The sequence below is a fragment of the Piliocolobus tephrosceles genome, chromosome 17 (assembly GCF_002776525.5).
Source record: "Piliocolobus tephrosceles isolate RC106 chromosome 17, ASM277652v3, whole genome shotgun sequence".
In the NCBI taxonomy this organism is placed as follows: Eukaryota; Metazoa; Chordata; class Mammalia; order Primates; family Cercopithecidae; genus Piliocolobus; species Piliocolobus tephrosceles.
In genome coordinates this window covers 17,796,877-17,810,731 of record NC_045450.1, presented here as the reverse complement: position 1 = coordinate 17,810,731, position 13,855 = coordinate 17,796,877, and the positions used below count along the sequence as shown (strand labels likewise).

At 47.6% G+C, this 13,855-nt stretch overlaps 2 protein-coding genes across 5 annotated transcripts in view; one reads left to right on the top strand and one right to left on the bottom strand.

Annotated features, from left to right (window-relative positions):
• Positions 1 to 5,615: 5,615 nt before the first annotated feature.
• LOC113219731 (serine/arginine repetitive matrix protein 3-like) lies at positions 5,616 to 6,746 on the bottom strand. Its single transcript, XM_026447087.1, has 2 exons — positions 6,715 to 6,746; positions 5,616 to 6,662 (listed from the first exon to the last, which is right to left on the bottom strand). The coding sequence occupies exons 1-2, from the start codon at positions 6,744 to 6,746 to the stop codon at positions 6,197 to 6,199; spliced, it is 498 nt and encodes a 165-aa protein (XP_026302872.1). The 3' UTR covers positions 5,616 to 6,196.
• The window catches only part of SMG1 (SMG1 nonsense mediated mRNA decay associated PI3K related kinase), a 117,263-nt gene continuing 109,771 nt past the window's right edge, over positions 6,364 to 13,855 (top strand). For 3 of the 4 annotated variants that reach the window (XM_023189754.2, XM_023189752.2, XM_023189751.2), the window contains exon 1: positions 6,364 to 6,853. In XM_023189754.2, coding sequence (XP_023045522.1) covers positions 6,765 to 6,853 — 89 coding nt within the window. In that variant the 5' untranslated portion in view covers positions 6,364 to 6,764. The remainder of the gene's footprint in view (positions 6,854 to 13,855) is intronic. The other variant, XM_023189753.2, reaches the window with a different exon arrangement.

The window sequence follows — 13,855 nt, the reverse complement described above, 5'->3', positions numbered from 1 at the left end:
ATGCCTGTAATCCCAGCACTTTGGAGGCCGAGGCGGCAGGATCACCTGAGGTTGAGAGTTCGAGACTGTGCCGTGGCCTATGCCTGTAATCCCAGCACTTTGGAGGCCGAGGCGGCAGGATCACCTGAGGTTGAGAGTTCCAGACCAGCCTGACCAACATTGAGAAACCCCCATCTCCACAAAAAATACAAAGTTCGCCAGGCGTGGTGGTGCATGCCTGTAATCCCAGCTACTTGGGAGGCTGAGGCAGGAGAATCGCTTGAACCCAGGAGGCAGAGGTTGCAGTGAGCCGAGATGGAGACATTGCCCTCTAGCCTGGGCAACAAGAGTAAAACTCCATCTAAAAAAAAAAAAAAAAAGGCCGGGCGCGGTGGCTCAAGCCTGTAATCCCAGCACTTTGGGAGGCTGAGACGGGTGGATCACGAGGTCAGGAGATCGAGACCATCCTGGCTAACACAGTGAAACCCCGTCTCTACTAAAAACTACAAAAAACTAGCCGGGCGAGGTGGCGGCGCCTGTAGTCCCAGCTACACGGGAGGCTGAGGCAGGAGAATGGCGTGAACCCGGGAGGCGGAGCTTGCAGCGAGCTGAGATCCCGCCACAGCACTCCAGCCTGGGTGACAGAGCGAGACTCCGTCTCAGGAAAAGAAAAAAAAAAAAAAAAATTCCTCACAAATGTAATTTGTACTGGCTGCAGAAAATTTCAACTCCGAATGTACTGCTTCCTAATCAGTTTCCTATTGTTGGTATAATTTCCAGGTGTTTTGTTTTTGTTCTGCTATTAATAAGTAAAACTGAGATGAATACTTCTGTAGCAATCTTGATCCTTATTTTAGATAATTTCAATTTCATTCCTCCCATTTCTTGAATGCTTCCTATGGTCAGGTGCTGTGCTGTGTGCTGAGTATAGAGGAGGTAGGGCTGAGATAGGTGTGATCTTTGCTCTTGCAAAGCTGATATCCTAAGTGTTGTACAGATGCTAAATGTGCAAAGAAATCCAATACTTGCAGATGGTGCCAGGTACTACCAAGGAAAGAAATAGGGTGAGTGACAGAGTACCTGGAAAGGGCACTAGCCAGCTTTTTTGGTTGGGGGGGTCAAAGCAAACCTGTCTGGAGATGAGACAGGTCAGGAAAATCAGGGCAGGGGCCAGGGTAAGGCAAATGTGGTGCCTAGAGCCTCATTTTTCTTTTTTTTTTTTTTTGAGACAGATTCTTGCCCGCTTGCCCAGGCTGGAGTGCAATGGCAGGATCTCGGTCCACTGCAACCTCTGCCTCCCAGGTTCAAGCAATTCTCCTGCCCCTCTTTCTTTGTTTATTTGAGTAGCAGAGATTACAGTACAGCCTCAAATTCAAGGAGGGATTCACTCACAGGCTTGCACAAATGCAAAGTTGGCTTTTGCATGACTCTGTGAGTAGGCATCTCCTTAGATTTTGCACCCTCAGCAACTCCATCACCTGTCACTTTGCTAGTCCCAACCCTGATGGGAACAAATGCAGGAAAGGCATTCCAGATAGTGGGAACAGCAAGTGCAAAAATCCAGAGGCCAGAAAGGCTTGGTGTGTTTCAGGAACAGAAACTCGGTTCCCGTAACTGAAATGGAGTAGGGAAATCCTAAAGCAACTGGAGAGGCAGAACCACTAAAAGGAAGAAGAAAAAAAATGTTGGAAGTTATGAGAGTTGCTCACGTTTGATTCATTTGATTTATTTTATCGAGGTGGAGTCTCACTCTGTCACCCAGGCTGGAGTGCAGTGGCATGATCTAGGCTCACTGCAACCTCCACCTCCTGGGGTCAGGTAATTCTCTCACCTCAGCCTCCCAAAGTGCTGGGATTACAGGCATGAGCCACCACGCCCCACCTGAAGCAATTTCTTTTTTGTCTTTTTTTTTTTTTTAACTTCTCCCATAGAAATAATTAACCCTCAAAAACACTCAGTGTTGACAAAGGGTGGTGTGAGGACACAGAAAGTATCAGAGTATCATTGGCAGAAACTTCCTGGAAAGCAACTTAACAGTCTGTATCCAAAGACTTAAAGTCAGTAATAGCCTTTTCCCCAATAATTCCACTTCTGGGAATCTATCCTAAGGAAATCTGCCACAGCCAGAGTGATTTTTTCTGCCCTCTTAAAAATGGTCTCATCCTGTTGCCCAGGCTGGAATGCAGAGGCACCATTATGACTCACCACAGCCTGAAACTCCTGGGCTCAAGCGATTCTCCCACCTCAGCCTCCCAAGTAATTGGGATCACAGGCACGTGCTCAACATCCATATGCATAGTTGGATACTAATTTTTTTTTTTTAATTCTTTTTTTGAGACGGAGTCTCGCTCTGTCGCCCAGGCTGGAGTGCAGTGGCCGGATCTCTGCTCACTGCAAGCTCCGCCTCCCGGGTTTACGCCATTCTCCTGTCTCAGCCTCCCAAGTAGCTGGGACTACAGGCGCCCGCCACCGCACCCGGCTAATTTTTTGTATTTTTAGTAGAGACGGGGTTTCACCGTATTAACCAGGATGGTCTCGATCTCCTGACCTCGTGATCCGCCCGTCTTGGCCTCCCAAAGTGCTGGGATTACAGGCTTGAGCCACCGCGCCCGGCCTTGGATAATATTTTGACCAATAAAGAAAAAGAGGGCCAGGTGCCTCTTTTTACAGGCTCAAGCCTGTAATTCCAGCACCTTGGGAGGCCCAGGCGGGCGGATCAGGAGGTCAGGAAATCGAGACCATCCTGGCTAACACGGTGAAACCCCGTCTCCACTAAAAATAAAAAAAAATTAAAAAAAAAAAAATTAGCCAGGTGTGGTGGCCGGCGCCTGTAGTACCAGCTACTCAGGAGGCTGAGACAGGAGAATGGCTTGAACTCAGGAGGCGGAGCCAAGATCTTGCCACTGCACTCTAGCCTGGGCCACAGACAGAGAAAAAAAAAAAAAAAAAGAAAAGAAAGGTAGTACCAGAGATTGTGTCCAGTGGCTCAAGCAATTTCTTACTTGTCTAATTTAAAAATTTTAAAATTTTTATGTAAAATTAGCGGGGTGTGGAGGCATGTGCCTGTAATCTCAGCTACTTGGGAGGCTGAGGCAGTAGACATGCTTGAACCTGGGAGGCCTAGGTTGCAGTGAGCTGAGACCGGGCCATTGCACTCCAGCCTGGGCAACAAGAGTGAAACCAAAAACAAAAAAACAAAAAAATTAACATTTTTTTGTAGAAATGGGGGTCTTGCTATGTTGCTCAGGTTGGCCTAGGACTCCCGGGCTCAAGGATCTTCCAATCTCAGCCTCCCATTACTGGGATTATAGGCATGAATCACTTCACCCAAATGATTTTCTCCTTTCCCTCCTTCCTTCCTTCCTTCCTTCCTTCCTTCCTTCCTTCCTTCCTCTCTTTCTCTCTTTCTCTCTCTCTTTCTTTCTTTCTTTCTGACAGTCTTGCTCTGTCACCCAGGCTGCAGTTCAGTGGCACGATCTCAGCTCACTGCAACCTCTGGCTCCCGCGTTCAAGCAATTCTCATGCCTCTGCTTCCCTGAGTAGCTGGGACTACAGGCATGCTGCCAACATGCCTGGCTAGTTTTTGTATTTTTTTGGTAGATGGGGTTTCACTGTGTTTGCCAGGCTGGTCTCCTGACCTCAAGTAATCCACCCACCTCAGCCTCCCAAAGTGCTGGGATTACAGGGTCAGCTAGGCATGGTGCCCCCTCTTTTCTTGTTCTTCTCCCTCCGTGCGTCCCTCCCTCCCTCCATTCCTTCCCTTCCCTGTAGCCCAGGCTGGAGTGCAGTGTCAGGATCATAGGTCACTGTAGCCTCCACCTGCTGAACTCAAGTCATTCTCCTGCCTCACCCTCCAGAGTTCCTGGAACCACAGGCACGCGCTACCACGACGGCTAATTTTTGTATTTTTTGTAGTCCTCATCATTTAGAACCAGCAGGATCCTCCCTTAGTGAGGGATTGGTGGCCATAAGAAGGAGTCCAAGGTGGAGGGGATATGCATGTGTGTGGAGGTATCAACTCCTCATAATCTTCAAGTACTTTTGGTAAAATTTTTTTTACTGGTGTTACTATGTTTACTATTACCTTATAAACTCCTTGGAGTTAAGGGTTGGGTCTTGTTAAAACCATACCTGGTGGAGAAGAGGTCTCATAATGTTGCACAGGCTGGTCTTGACCTCCTGGGCTCAAGTAATCCTCCCACCTTGGCCTCCCAAGGTGCTAGGATGACAAATGTGAGTCACTGTGTCTGGCCAAACTTTTTTTTTTTTTTTTTTTTTTTGAGACGGAGTCTCACTCTGTTGCCCGGGCTGGAGTGCAGTGGCCGGATCTCAGCTCACTGCAAGCTCCACCTCCCCGGTTTACCCCATTCTCCTGCCTCAGCCTCCGGAGTAGCTGGGACTACAGGCGCCCGCCACCTGGCCCGGCTAGATTTCTGTATTTTTTAGTAGAGACGGGGTTTCACCGTGTTAGCCAGGATGGTCTCGATCTCCCGACCTCGTGATCCACCCCTCTCGGCCTCCCAAAGTGCTGGGATTACAGGCTTGAGCCACCGCGCCCGGCCAGTAAAAATTTTTAAACGCACAAGTGATATATAAAGACGTTTTCTTTGCAACATAAAATGATAGGTTAAGACTCCTTATGCAGATAAGGTTTAGATATATGTTTAAGGAGCATCCTGGCCCACCTTTTAAAAAATGTGTGTGCATTCACGTTATGCATCAGATGCTTTAGGGAATTTTTTCCCTGGGGCATGGGGCATGTCATGGGGTAGACGGTCAGGTACGTCTCCTCTACCCAGCTCCTTCCTTCCTTCCTTCCTTCCTTTCTTCCTTTCTTCCTTCCTCCCAGCTCCTTCCTTCCTCCCAGCTTCTTCCTTCCTTCCTTTCTTTCTTCCTTCCTCCCAGCTCCTTCCTTCCTCCCAGCTCCTTCCTTCCTTCCTTCCTTCCTTCCTTCCTTCCTTCCTTCCTTCCTTCCTTCCTCTCTCTTTCTCTCTCTCTGTCTCTCTCTCTCTTTCTTTCTCGGAGTCTCGCTGTGTCGCCCAGGCTAGAGTGCAGTGGCGTGATCTCGGCTCACTGCAAGCTGCGCCTCCTGGTTTCACGCCATTCTCCTGCCTCAGCCTCCTGAGTAGCTGGGACTACAGGCGCCCATCACCACGCCCAGCTAATTTTTTTGTATTTTTAGTAGAGACGGTTGTTAGGGAGGATGGTCTCTATCTCCTGACCTTCTGCTCTGCCCGCCTTGGCCTCCCAAAGTGCTGGGATTACAGGCGTGAGCCACCGTGCCCGGCCGCTCGCTCTTTTCTTTTCTTTCTTTCTTTCTTTTTCTTTCTTTTCTTTTTCTTTTTCTTTTCTTTCTTTCTCTTTCTTTCTTTTTCTTTCTCTCCTTCCTTCCTTCTTTCTTTCTTCCTTCCCTCCCTCCTTTCTCTCCTTCCTTCCTCCCTCCCTCCCACCCTCCCTCTCTCTCTCTCTTATTTTTTTGAGACAGAATTTCGCTCTTGTTGCCCAGGCTGGACTGCAATGGCCTGATCTCGGCTCACTGCAACCTTGGCCTACTGGGTTCAAGCGATTCCCCTGTTTCAGCCTCCCGCGTAGCTGGGATTACAGGCGCTCACCACCGTGCCCGGCTAATTTTTGTATTTTTAGTAGAGGCCGGTTTCCCCCATGTTGGCCAGGCTGGTGTGGAACTCCTCACCTCAGATGATCCGCCCACCTCGGCCTTCCAAAGTGCTGGGTACAGGCTTAAGCCACCGCGCCCGGCCCCCAGCTTCTTTCACCAGCAGAAGACGGGCAAGCCTTAGGGTGAGAGGACTTCAAAGCACATTTCACATTGCAGAGGACAGGGCTTGGTGGTCTTGGATACTCCCTTCCCTTCCATTATTTAGTTTTTTTCATTGTGAAGAAATGGTAAAAGGTGCCAGGACTCGATGGGCACATTTCAGGTGGAGGTTGGGAAGGTGGATATCAACCTCCTCTCGATCTTACTATTTTCACTTTCCACCCCGCCCCGTAGACAGTGGGAAGACTGGCGCACGTGAATCCAAGGGCACGCCTGTGTGCGCGCGCACCCCAGGGTACCAGCCCCTTCACACTGCAGGTCCTGGATTGGACGCCTGTTTACACCTGACTGCCCGGCCCTCGGGGGTCCGGTGTTTTCCCAGGAGCGTTTGGGAGAAAAGTGTGTGGCCGCGGTAGTGGAGATCCCCTGTCCCAGGATTCGTCATCGCGGTGCCCAGACTTCGGCGCCGTCCACGAGCCAGAGGACGTGGGGGGCGGGGCGGCCTGCTATCGGCCCCGCCTCTCTCGGCCCCGCCCCGCTGCCGACAGGACCCGCCTCTCTCCCCAGGCTCGGCGGGCGCCGACCCCGCCCCTCGCTCCCAGCATGCCGTGCGACAGCGGCGGCGCGGCGGGCGGAGCCGGGAGGCGGGGAAGCAGTGGCCGTGTGAGCGTGAGGAGCTGCCGCCACCGCCTGCTCCTCATCGTCCTCGTCCTCCGGGGCCCCGGCGTCGTGGGCCGCGCACGGCCCTGGAAGCGACGTCGCCTCCCCTTCATCTGCCTCTCTCTCACCGCGCCGCTCCTGCCTCCTCGTCCTGCGCTGCGGACTCAGGCGGAACCCGGAACGGCCGTCCTCTTCCCCCGCCCTCCGCCGCCGCCTCCTCCTCCTCCTCCTCCTCCTCGGCTTCCTCCTCAGCCCCGGGCCGGAGCGGGGTGTCGGCGGCGGCCGGTTCGGGCGGCGACTCGCGCTTCTTTGGGCGGCGGCGCTTGGCCATGTCGTGTCGGGGAAGGTAATGAGCCGCAGAGCCCCGGGGTCTCGGCTGAGCAGCGGCGGCGGCGGCGGCACCAAGTATCCGCGGAGCTGGAATGACTGGCAACCCAGGTGGGTGACCGGCCTGGGCCCCCGCCCCGACCTCCCGGGCTCCGCCTCTGGCGGGCCGAGGCCTAGGGCCGCGGGGCTGGGAGGCGCGGCCTAGGCCCTCCACCACCCGGAGCCGGGCGCGGCTTCCTGGGTCTCCTCCGCCCGGGCTAGGGGAGGAAGGCCGCGGGGAGGCAAGGCCTAAGTGCCTCCCTTCCCTGCTTGTTCAGCCCGGGGCTGGCACTGGCCTAGGATCGGGACTAGGAGGTGAGAAGGGGGTGGAGTGGGGGGTGGAGTGGGGGGCATTCCAGTTACTGCCTTCCTCCGACCTGGAGTTGGGAGATCCGAGAGTCCAGGACCCTCCCTGTTACTCATTCACTTTCTCAGTTCCCCACTCTTTGAGCCGCCACGTGAGAGACCTTCTAACCGGTGTCCCTTTCTGTGACCCTCACGTGTTAATATTGAAAAAAACAAAACAAAACTCCAGCTAAGGCATTGCTCTGACTTTAGGCAGGACATTCATTAGTGGAGCGTGAGATGAGATTGTGGTGACTGTTAATGGGATCGACCCGCTCTGATCTTGGGGGATGAAAGTTTTCCCTAAGTGCAAGGCCGATTACTCTGGTGAATCTAATTCATACCTGAACACTTGAGTGAGCTCTTTGGGCACCCACTTAGAAGTCTAGAGAATTTCCTCTTTTATGGAGGATTTGATCTCAGACCGTTTTGGGGCTTAGTTAGATTTGAATATATTAGGAACATTAACTTTTTAAATAAATGCAATTTTCCTGCCTTTTTGATCAATTGGGGGGGGGCAGTTGTGCCTAATTTAGGACTGATTTATTCTAACCTCTATTACTAAATAAATGCTTCTATTCAGAGTCTGTTTGGAATTTAACCCAATGCTTAGAACTCCTTAAATGTATATAAATATATTTTAGGGGTAAGTGATTTATGGAACTTTCCTATTTTGGAGCACAATTGTATTGTAATTGTCCAGAAACTGGCCAAATAAATGTAGATCGCACAAGTTGTTGGGAAGCCCTTTTGTTTCCTGATAGTTACATGTAATTCCAGCAGTATTTGGAAATAATTTGGTAAGATGTTAGAATGTAACATTTGAAAACTTGTTAGAAAAATCATTAAAATTGTCTTTGGCTAATGGGTGGTACACATCTTAGTCTGTTTAATATGCCTTTCCAAATACTGTGTCTGTTGAGAATTGGTTTATATAACTAGATGACTTTAATAATTAGTGCCTGAGTCTAGAATTGAGGTGTTTAGTCGTAAAAAAAAATTTTTGTTTGATAAACATAGCGTTGACTTGTGTTGTACCACTTAAGAGTTTGTGAGTGCTTTAAATAAAATTAGTTGATTAAGTATTTTTTTCTGTGATTGACATGCTTAGTTTTGCCTTTTTACTGAAATGTGTGAAATTTGATTTTATTTTCTGGCATCTAACCAATTAAGTGGTAAACGAATGACAATGGATTTTATATTATTTTTCAGTATTGTGATCAGTATAAGTATATAAGAGAATTTAGTAACCTTTTAGAAGAATAAAGTGCCCTTCTCAAATAGTCTCCTAGAGCTTTTGGAAAAGTGTAAATTGTAGTTTGTAGTTCTAAATAAATAGAGAAGAGTTGCAGCCACGTGCTGGGGCCTCCTGACTTCATTGCTGACAGGTATGAAGCCAAATGGCTTGTGTAGTTATGGAATATGTACGTGAGCTATTAATAAATATTATCCATGCTGTTTCTTTCAAGTGCTTTATTTCTTGGCTCTAGGGGAGGGGCAATGGGGGAAGGGAGGAGCTTACAAGAAAGCTTACAAGGTTTCTTTGAAGCTGTGCTTTGTAACAAAGTTTCAGAATGTAACGCCTTGGTAGACGATACTGTGAGATGCATTTGGTTACAGGGAGTAACAATTTGTTAGGATATTGGAAAGATTTGATTTTCTTCTGTTGTAGAAGGAATGGGGAACTGTGGACATACCCCATAGCATAACTTGATTTGTTTCTAAGATTGTCATAGCTGATTTGTTAGTCAATAAAAATACCTTGGATGTTTGCCAAGTCATAAATTTTCATTAGTTAAATTTGAGGTTATTCTGTCCCCTATTCAGAAAGGTGACAGACTCCAGGTAACTGACAGAGCGGATCTTGATCTTGCTTCTTGCTTAAAGGAAGGTTTAGAATTTAACCCAATACTTAGAACTCAGTAAATGTATATAAATATATTTTAGGGGTAATCGATTTATGGAACTTCAGATTCAGGCACGTTTATTGTGGTTCATCTGAATAATTTTGATTTAAAAAAAATTTTTTTTGCCTCTTATGTACCATTTCGTCCCTGCTGTTTTGGTTCTGTTTTCCTTGATTTAAGCTTTTTTTTTTTTTTTTTCCCCCTGAGATGGAGTCTTGCTGTGTCTCCCAGGCTGGAGTACAGTGGCGCAGTCTTGACTCACTACAGCCTCTGCCTCCCGGTTTCAAGGAAAAATCCTCCTGCCTCAGCCTCCTGAGTAGCTGGGATTACAGGTGCCCAGTTAATTTTTGTATTTTTAGTAGAGATGGGGTTTCACCATGTTGGCCAACCTGTTCTTGAACTCCTGATTCAGGTGATCCGCCTGCTTTGGCCTCTCAAAGTGCTTACACAGGTGTAAGTCACTGCACTCAGCTGATTTAGGCTTTCGAAAAAGCAACACTTGTTGGTTTCTTTTAGTGTTAGTTTGCCAGTTGGTGTGGAAAATGACTGTTGAGTCAATTTTGACCACACATGATACTTCACACATACTGACAGGAAGTGTTCCAGGTGGCTGAATATGTGAATGTCATATGGCAAGAGAGCAAACCCATGTTCCATAGAAGCATACTTCCAACAGTAAGCATTTATATGGCACTGCCTTTTAGTCTTCCTTGTCATTCCCTGTGCTCTCAGTTAACTCTTCTGTAAATTTTTTTGAGACAGGGTCTTGCTGTGTCACCCAGGCTGGAATGCAGCGGCACAAATACTTGGCTCACTTCAGTCTCGACCTCCCAGGCTCAAACCTCCTCCCTCAGCACCCACAAGTAGGTGGGGCTACAGGCGCTTGCCACCAGCCTGGCTCATTTTTGTATTTTTTGTAAAGATGGGGTTCTCACCATGTTGCGTAGGCTGGTCTTGAACTCAAGCAATCCACCCGCCCTCAGCCTCCCAAAGTGTTGAGATTACAGGTGTGAGCCACCACACCCGACATTTAAGAATGGTTGAGCAGGCCGGGCATGAAGTGAGACTCTGTTTCAGAAAAAGAGAGAGAAGACCAGGCGTGGTGGCTCACGCCTGTAATCCCAACACTTTGGGAGGCTGAGGTGGGCGGATCACCTGAGGTCAGGAGTTCGAGACCAGCCTGGCCAACTGACATGGTGAAACCCCGTCTCTACTAAAAAAAAAGAAAAAAAATTAGGGGGATGTGGTGGCGCATGCCTATAATCCCAGTTACTCAGGAGGCTGAGGCAGGAGAATCACTTGAACCCGAGAGGCGGAGGTTGTAGTGAGTGATATCACACCACTGCACTCCAGCCTGGGCAACAGAGCAAGACTCCTTCTCAAAAAAAAAAATGGTTAAACAATTAAACAAATGAGTGGTCTTAGGTCAGTTGTATTATTTGAAATCTGTGGGTTCCTCAAATATAAAGTTGAGAAGGTTTTGGGAACCACTGGCCACCTCTGGTTTTTTCCATATGAAGAAACAGGAGTGGTGGCTTCTTAGAACAAAGGAATGTCTAACCTGTGGAAGTTGCCCTCTTTACTCCTCTTCCCTAAAAAAATGACCTATCATTGCCAATAGCTAAAGTCTGTCATTTTTTCCACCTTAGTTTGGAAGATAATCTTCTAGTATCAATCAAGATAGAGATCAGAATGATGTTTTAAAATTAAATGTGTAATTCATAATTGTGCATTTTAATATTCTAACGTGACATTGATTAATTTGACGTTGGAGTCAAATAGATTGATTGATTCAACAAAGAAGAGAAAGCATTCAAGTCAGCAGAAAACAAGTAGTTTCCATTTGGGGTGTTAGGACATTAATTGTGTAACTGGTCTTATATGTTTAGTAGTAGATCTATATTGAGTGTCTTACTGTGTTCAAACTTAGGATCTTTCTGTACTTCTTTCCTTAAAGGATGGGCCGGGTGCGGTGGCTCAAGTCTGTAATCCCAGCACTTTGGGAGGCCGAGACAGGCGGATCACAAGGTCAGGAGATCGAGACCATCCTGGCTAACACGGTGAAACCCCATCTCTACTAAAAAACATACAAAAAATTAGCCGGGTGAGGTGGCGGGCGCCTGTAGTCCCAGCTACTCGGGAGGCTGAGGCAGGAGAATGGTGTAAACCCGGGAGGTGGAGCTTGCAGTGAGCTGGGATCCGGCCACTGCACTCCAGCCTGGGCGACAGAGCGAGACTCCGTCTCAAAAAAAAAAAAAAAAAAAGGATAAAACTGTATAATAAAAACACCTTCCAATTTTGGTAGATTCTAGACAGATCAAAGTATTCAAAAGTACACACATCTTCTCTATTGTGAAAGACCAAAAAATGGAAATATGTTGTGAAATTAGAAAAGCTGTATACTAGTATGTCTGAGGTTGTGAGAAGCTGGATTTTTGAAACAGGAGTTGTCTATTCAGCCTTTTATCAGTCTGTACTAAGTTTGATGTCCATAGGTACATAATATAGGGAAATACATAGAGGTTAAAATTCAGTGAAGTTACATATTTTATAGCTATTAGGTAGGTGCAAAATATTAGACACCAGTCTAATATTTTTATTTTATTTTATTTTATTTTATTTTTTTGAGACGGAGTCTCGCTCTGTCTCCCGGGCTGGAGTGCAGTGGCCGGATCTCAGCTCACTGCAAGCTCCTCCGCCTCCTGGGTTCACACCATTCTCCTGCCTCAGCCTCCCGAGTAGCTGGGACTACAGGCGCCCGCCACCTCGCCTGGCTAGTTTTTTGTATTTTTTAGTAGAGATGGGGTTTCACCATGTTAGCCAGGATGGTCTCGATCTCCCGACCTCGTGATCCGCCCGTCTCGGCCTCCCAAAGCGCTGGGATTACAGGCTTGAGCCACCGCGCCCAGCCCAGTCTAATATTAAATGTAACTAGAGTTAAATAGAATTCAGTGATTGCCAGTTCTGTTCCACAGATTTCAAAATACACTAAGGAAAATTTCAACAAATTGCGTATGGCTGTTTTACGTGGGGGAAAGTAAAACACCCATAATAAACTAAAAAATAAAAAGTAAAACTAAAGTAACATTTGTTTTTATGTTTTTAATTTCTTTTTTCTTTTCTTTCCTCTTTTTTGAGATATGCTCTCGCTCTGTTGCCCAGGCTGGAGTGCAATGGTGCAGTCACTACTCACTGCAGCCTTGATTTCCTGGGCTCAGGGGATCCTCTCACCTCAGTCTCTTGAGTGGCTGGGACCACAGGTGCATACCACCACACCTGGCTAATTTATTTATTTTTCCTCTCTCTTTTTTTTTTTTTTTTTTTTTTTGAGACAGTTTTACTTTATCGCCCAGGCTGGAGTACAGTGGCACAATCTCAGCTCACTGCAACCTCCACCTTCTGGTTCAATTGATTCTCCTGTCTCAGCCTCCCGAGTAGTTGGGAATACAGGCGTATGCCACTACGCCTGACTAATTTTTGTGTTTTTAGTAGAGATGGGGGGTTTCACCATGTTGGCCAGGCTGGTCTTGAACTCCTGACCTCAGGTGATCCACCTGCTTCGGCCTCCCAAAGTGCTGGGATTACAGGCGTGAGCCACCACGCCTGGTCTCCTCTCTCTTTTTCTGAAGCAGAGTCTTACTCTATTGCCCAGGTTGGAGTGCAGCGGAACTATCTCAGTTCATTGCAACCTCCACCTCCCAGGCTCAAGAAGTCCTCCTACCTCAGCCTCCCAATAGCTGGGACCATAGGTGCATGCCACCACGCCCAGCTACTTTATTTATTTATTTATTTTTGTAGAGACTGGGTTTTGCCATGTTGCCTGGGCTGGTCTTGAATACCTGGGCTCAAGTGATCCTTCCTCCTTGGCCTCCCAAAGTGCTGGAATTACAGGTGTGACCCACCATGCTTGGCACACTAATTTTTTATTTTTATTTTTTTGTAGAGATGGGGCCTCCCCATGTTGCCCATGCTGGTGTCAAACTCCTACTCCTATGAAATAAGACATTCCTTATGAAACACTTAGTAATTGTATCTTTAAGTTGAACCTTCCCCCTACCCCAACCTTTTTTTTTTTTTTTTTGAGATGGAGTTTTGTTCTTGTTGCCCAGGCTGGAGTGTGTGATGGTGCAAACTCGGCTCACTGCAACCTCGGCTCACTGCAACCTCTGCCTCCCAGGTACAAGTGATTTTCCTGTCTCAGCCTCCTAAGAGCTCGGATTACAGGCATGTGCCACCATACCCGGCTAACATTTTTGTATTTAGTAGAGGCGGGGTTTCACCATATTAGTTAGGCTGGTCGTGAACTCCTGACCTCAGGTGATCCACCTGCCTCGGCCTCCCAAAGTGCTGGGATTACAGGTGTGTGCCACTGTACCTCTGTACCTGGGCTTTTTTTTTTTTTTTTTTTTTTTTTTTTTAAAGACATAGTTTCACTATGTCTCCCAGGCTGGAGTGTAGCGGCACAATCTTGGCTCAGTACAACCTCCACTTCCTGGGTTCAAGCAATTCACATGCCTCAGCCTTCTGAGTAGCTGGGACTAGAGGCGCATGTCACCAGGCCCAGATAATTTTTGTATTAGTAGTAGAGAGAGGGTTTCACCATGTTGACCAGGCTGGTCTCAAACTCCTGACCTCAAGTTCCTACCTTGGCCTCCCAAAGTGCTGGGATTACAGGAGTGAGATACTGTGCCCGGACCCCCCAACCCCTTTTGTTTTGATTACTTTATGAATTAGTATAATAGAAGGTTTTTTGTCTTTTTTTTTTTTATAACAGGTAATAAAATACTCCGATTCAGTAAATATTGATGCTTCGAGGGATATA

Excerpts from the sequence above, each read along its gene's own strand:
- LOC113219731 (XM_026447087.1), bottom strand. The coding sequence starts at position 6,746 with ATGGCCAAGCGCCGCCGCCCAAAGAAGCGCGA. Across the intron at positions 6,663-6,714 it reads CGCCGCCCAAAGAAGCGCGA|GAGGAAGCCGAGGAGGAGGA; the intron begins GTCGCCGCCCGA and ends CCCGGGGCTGAG.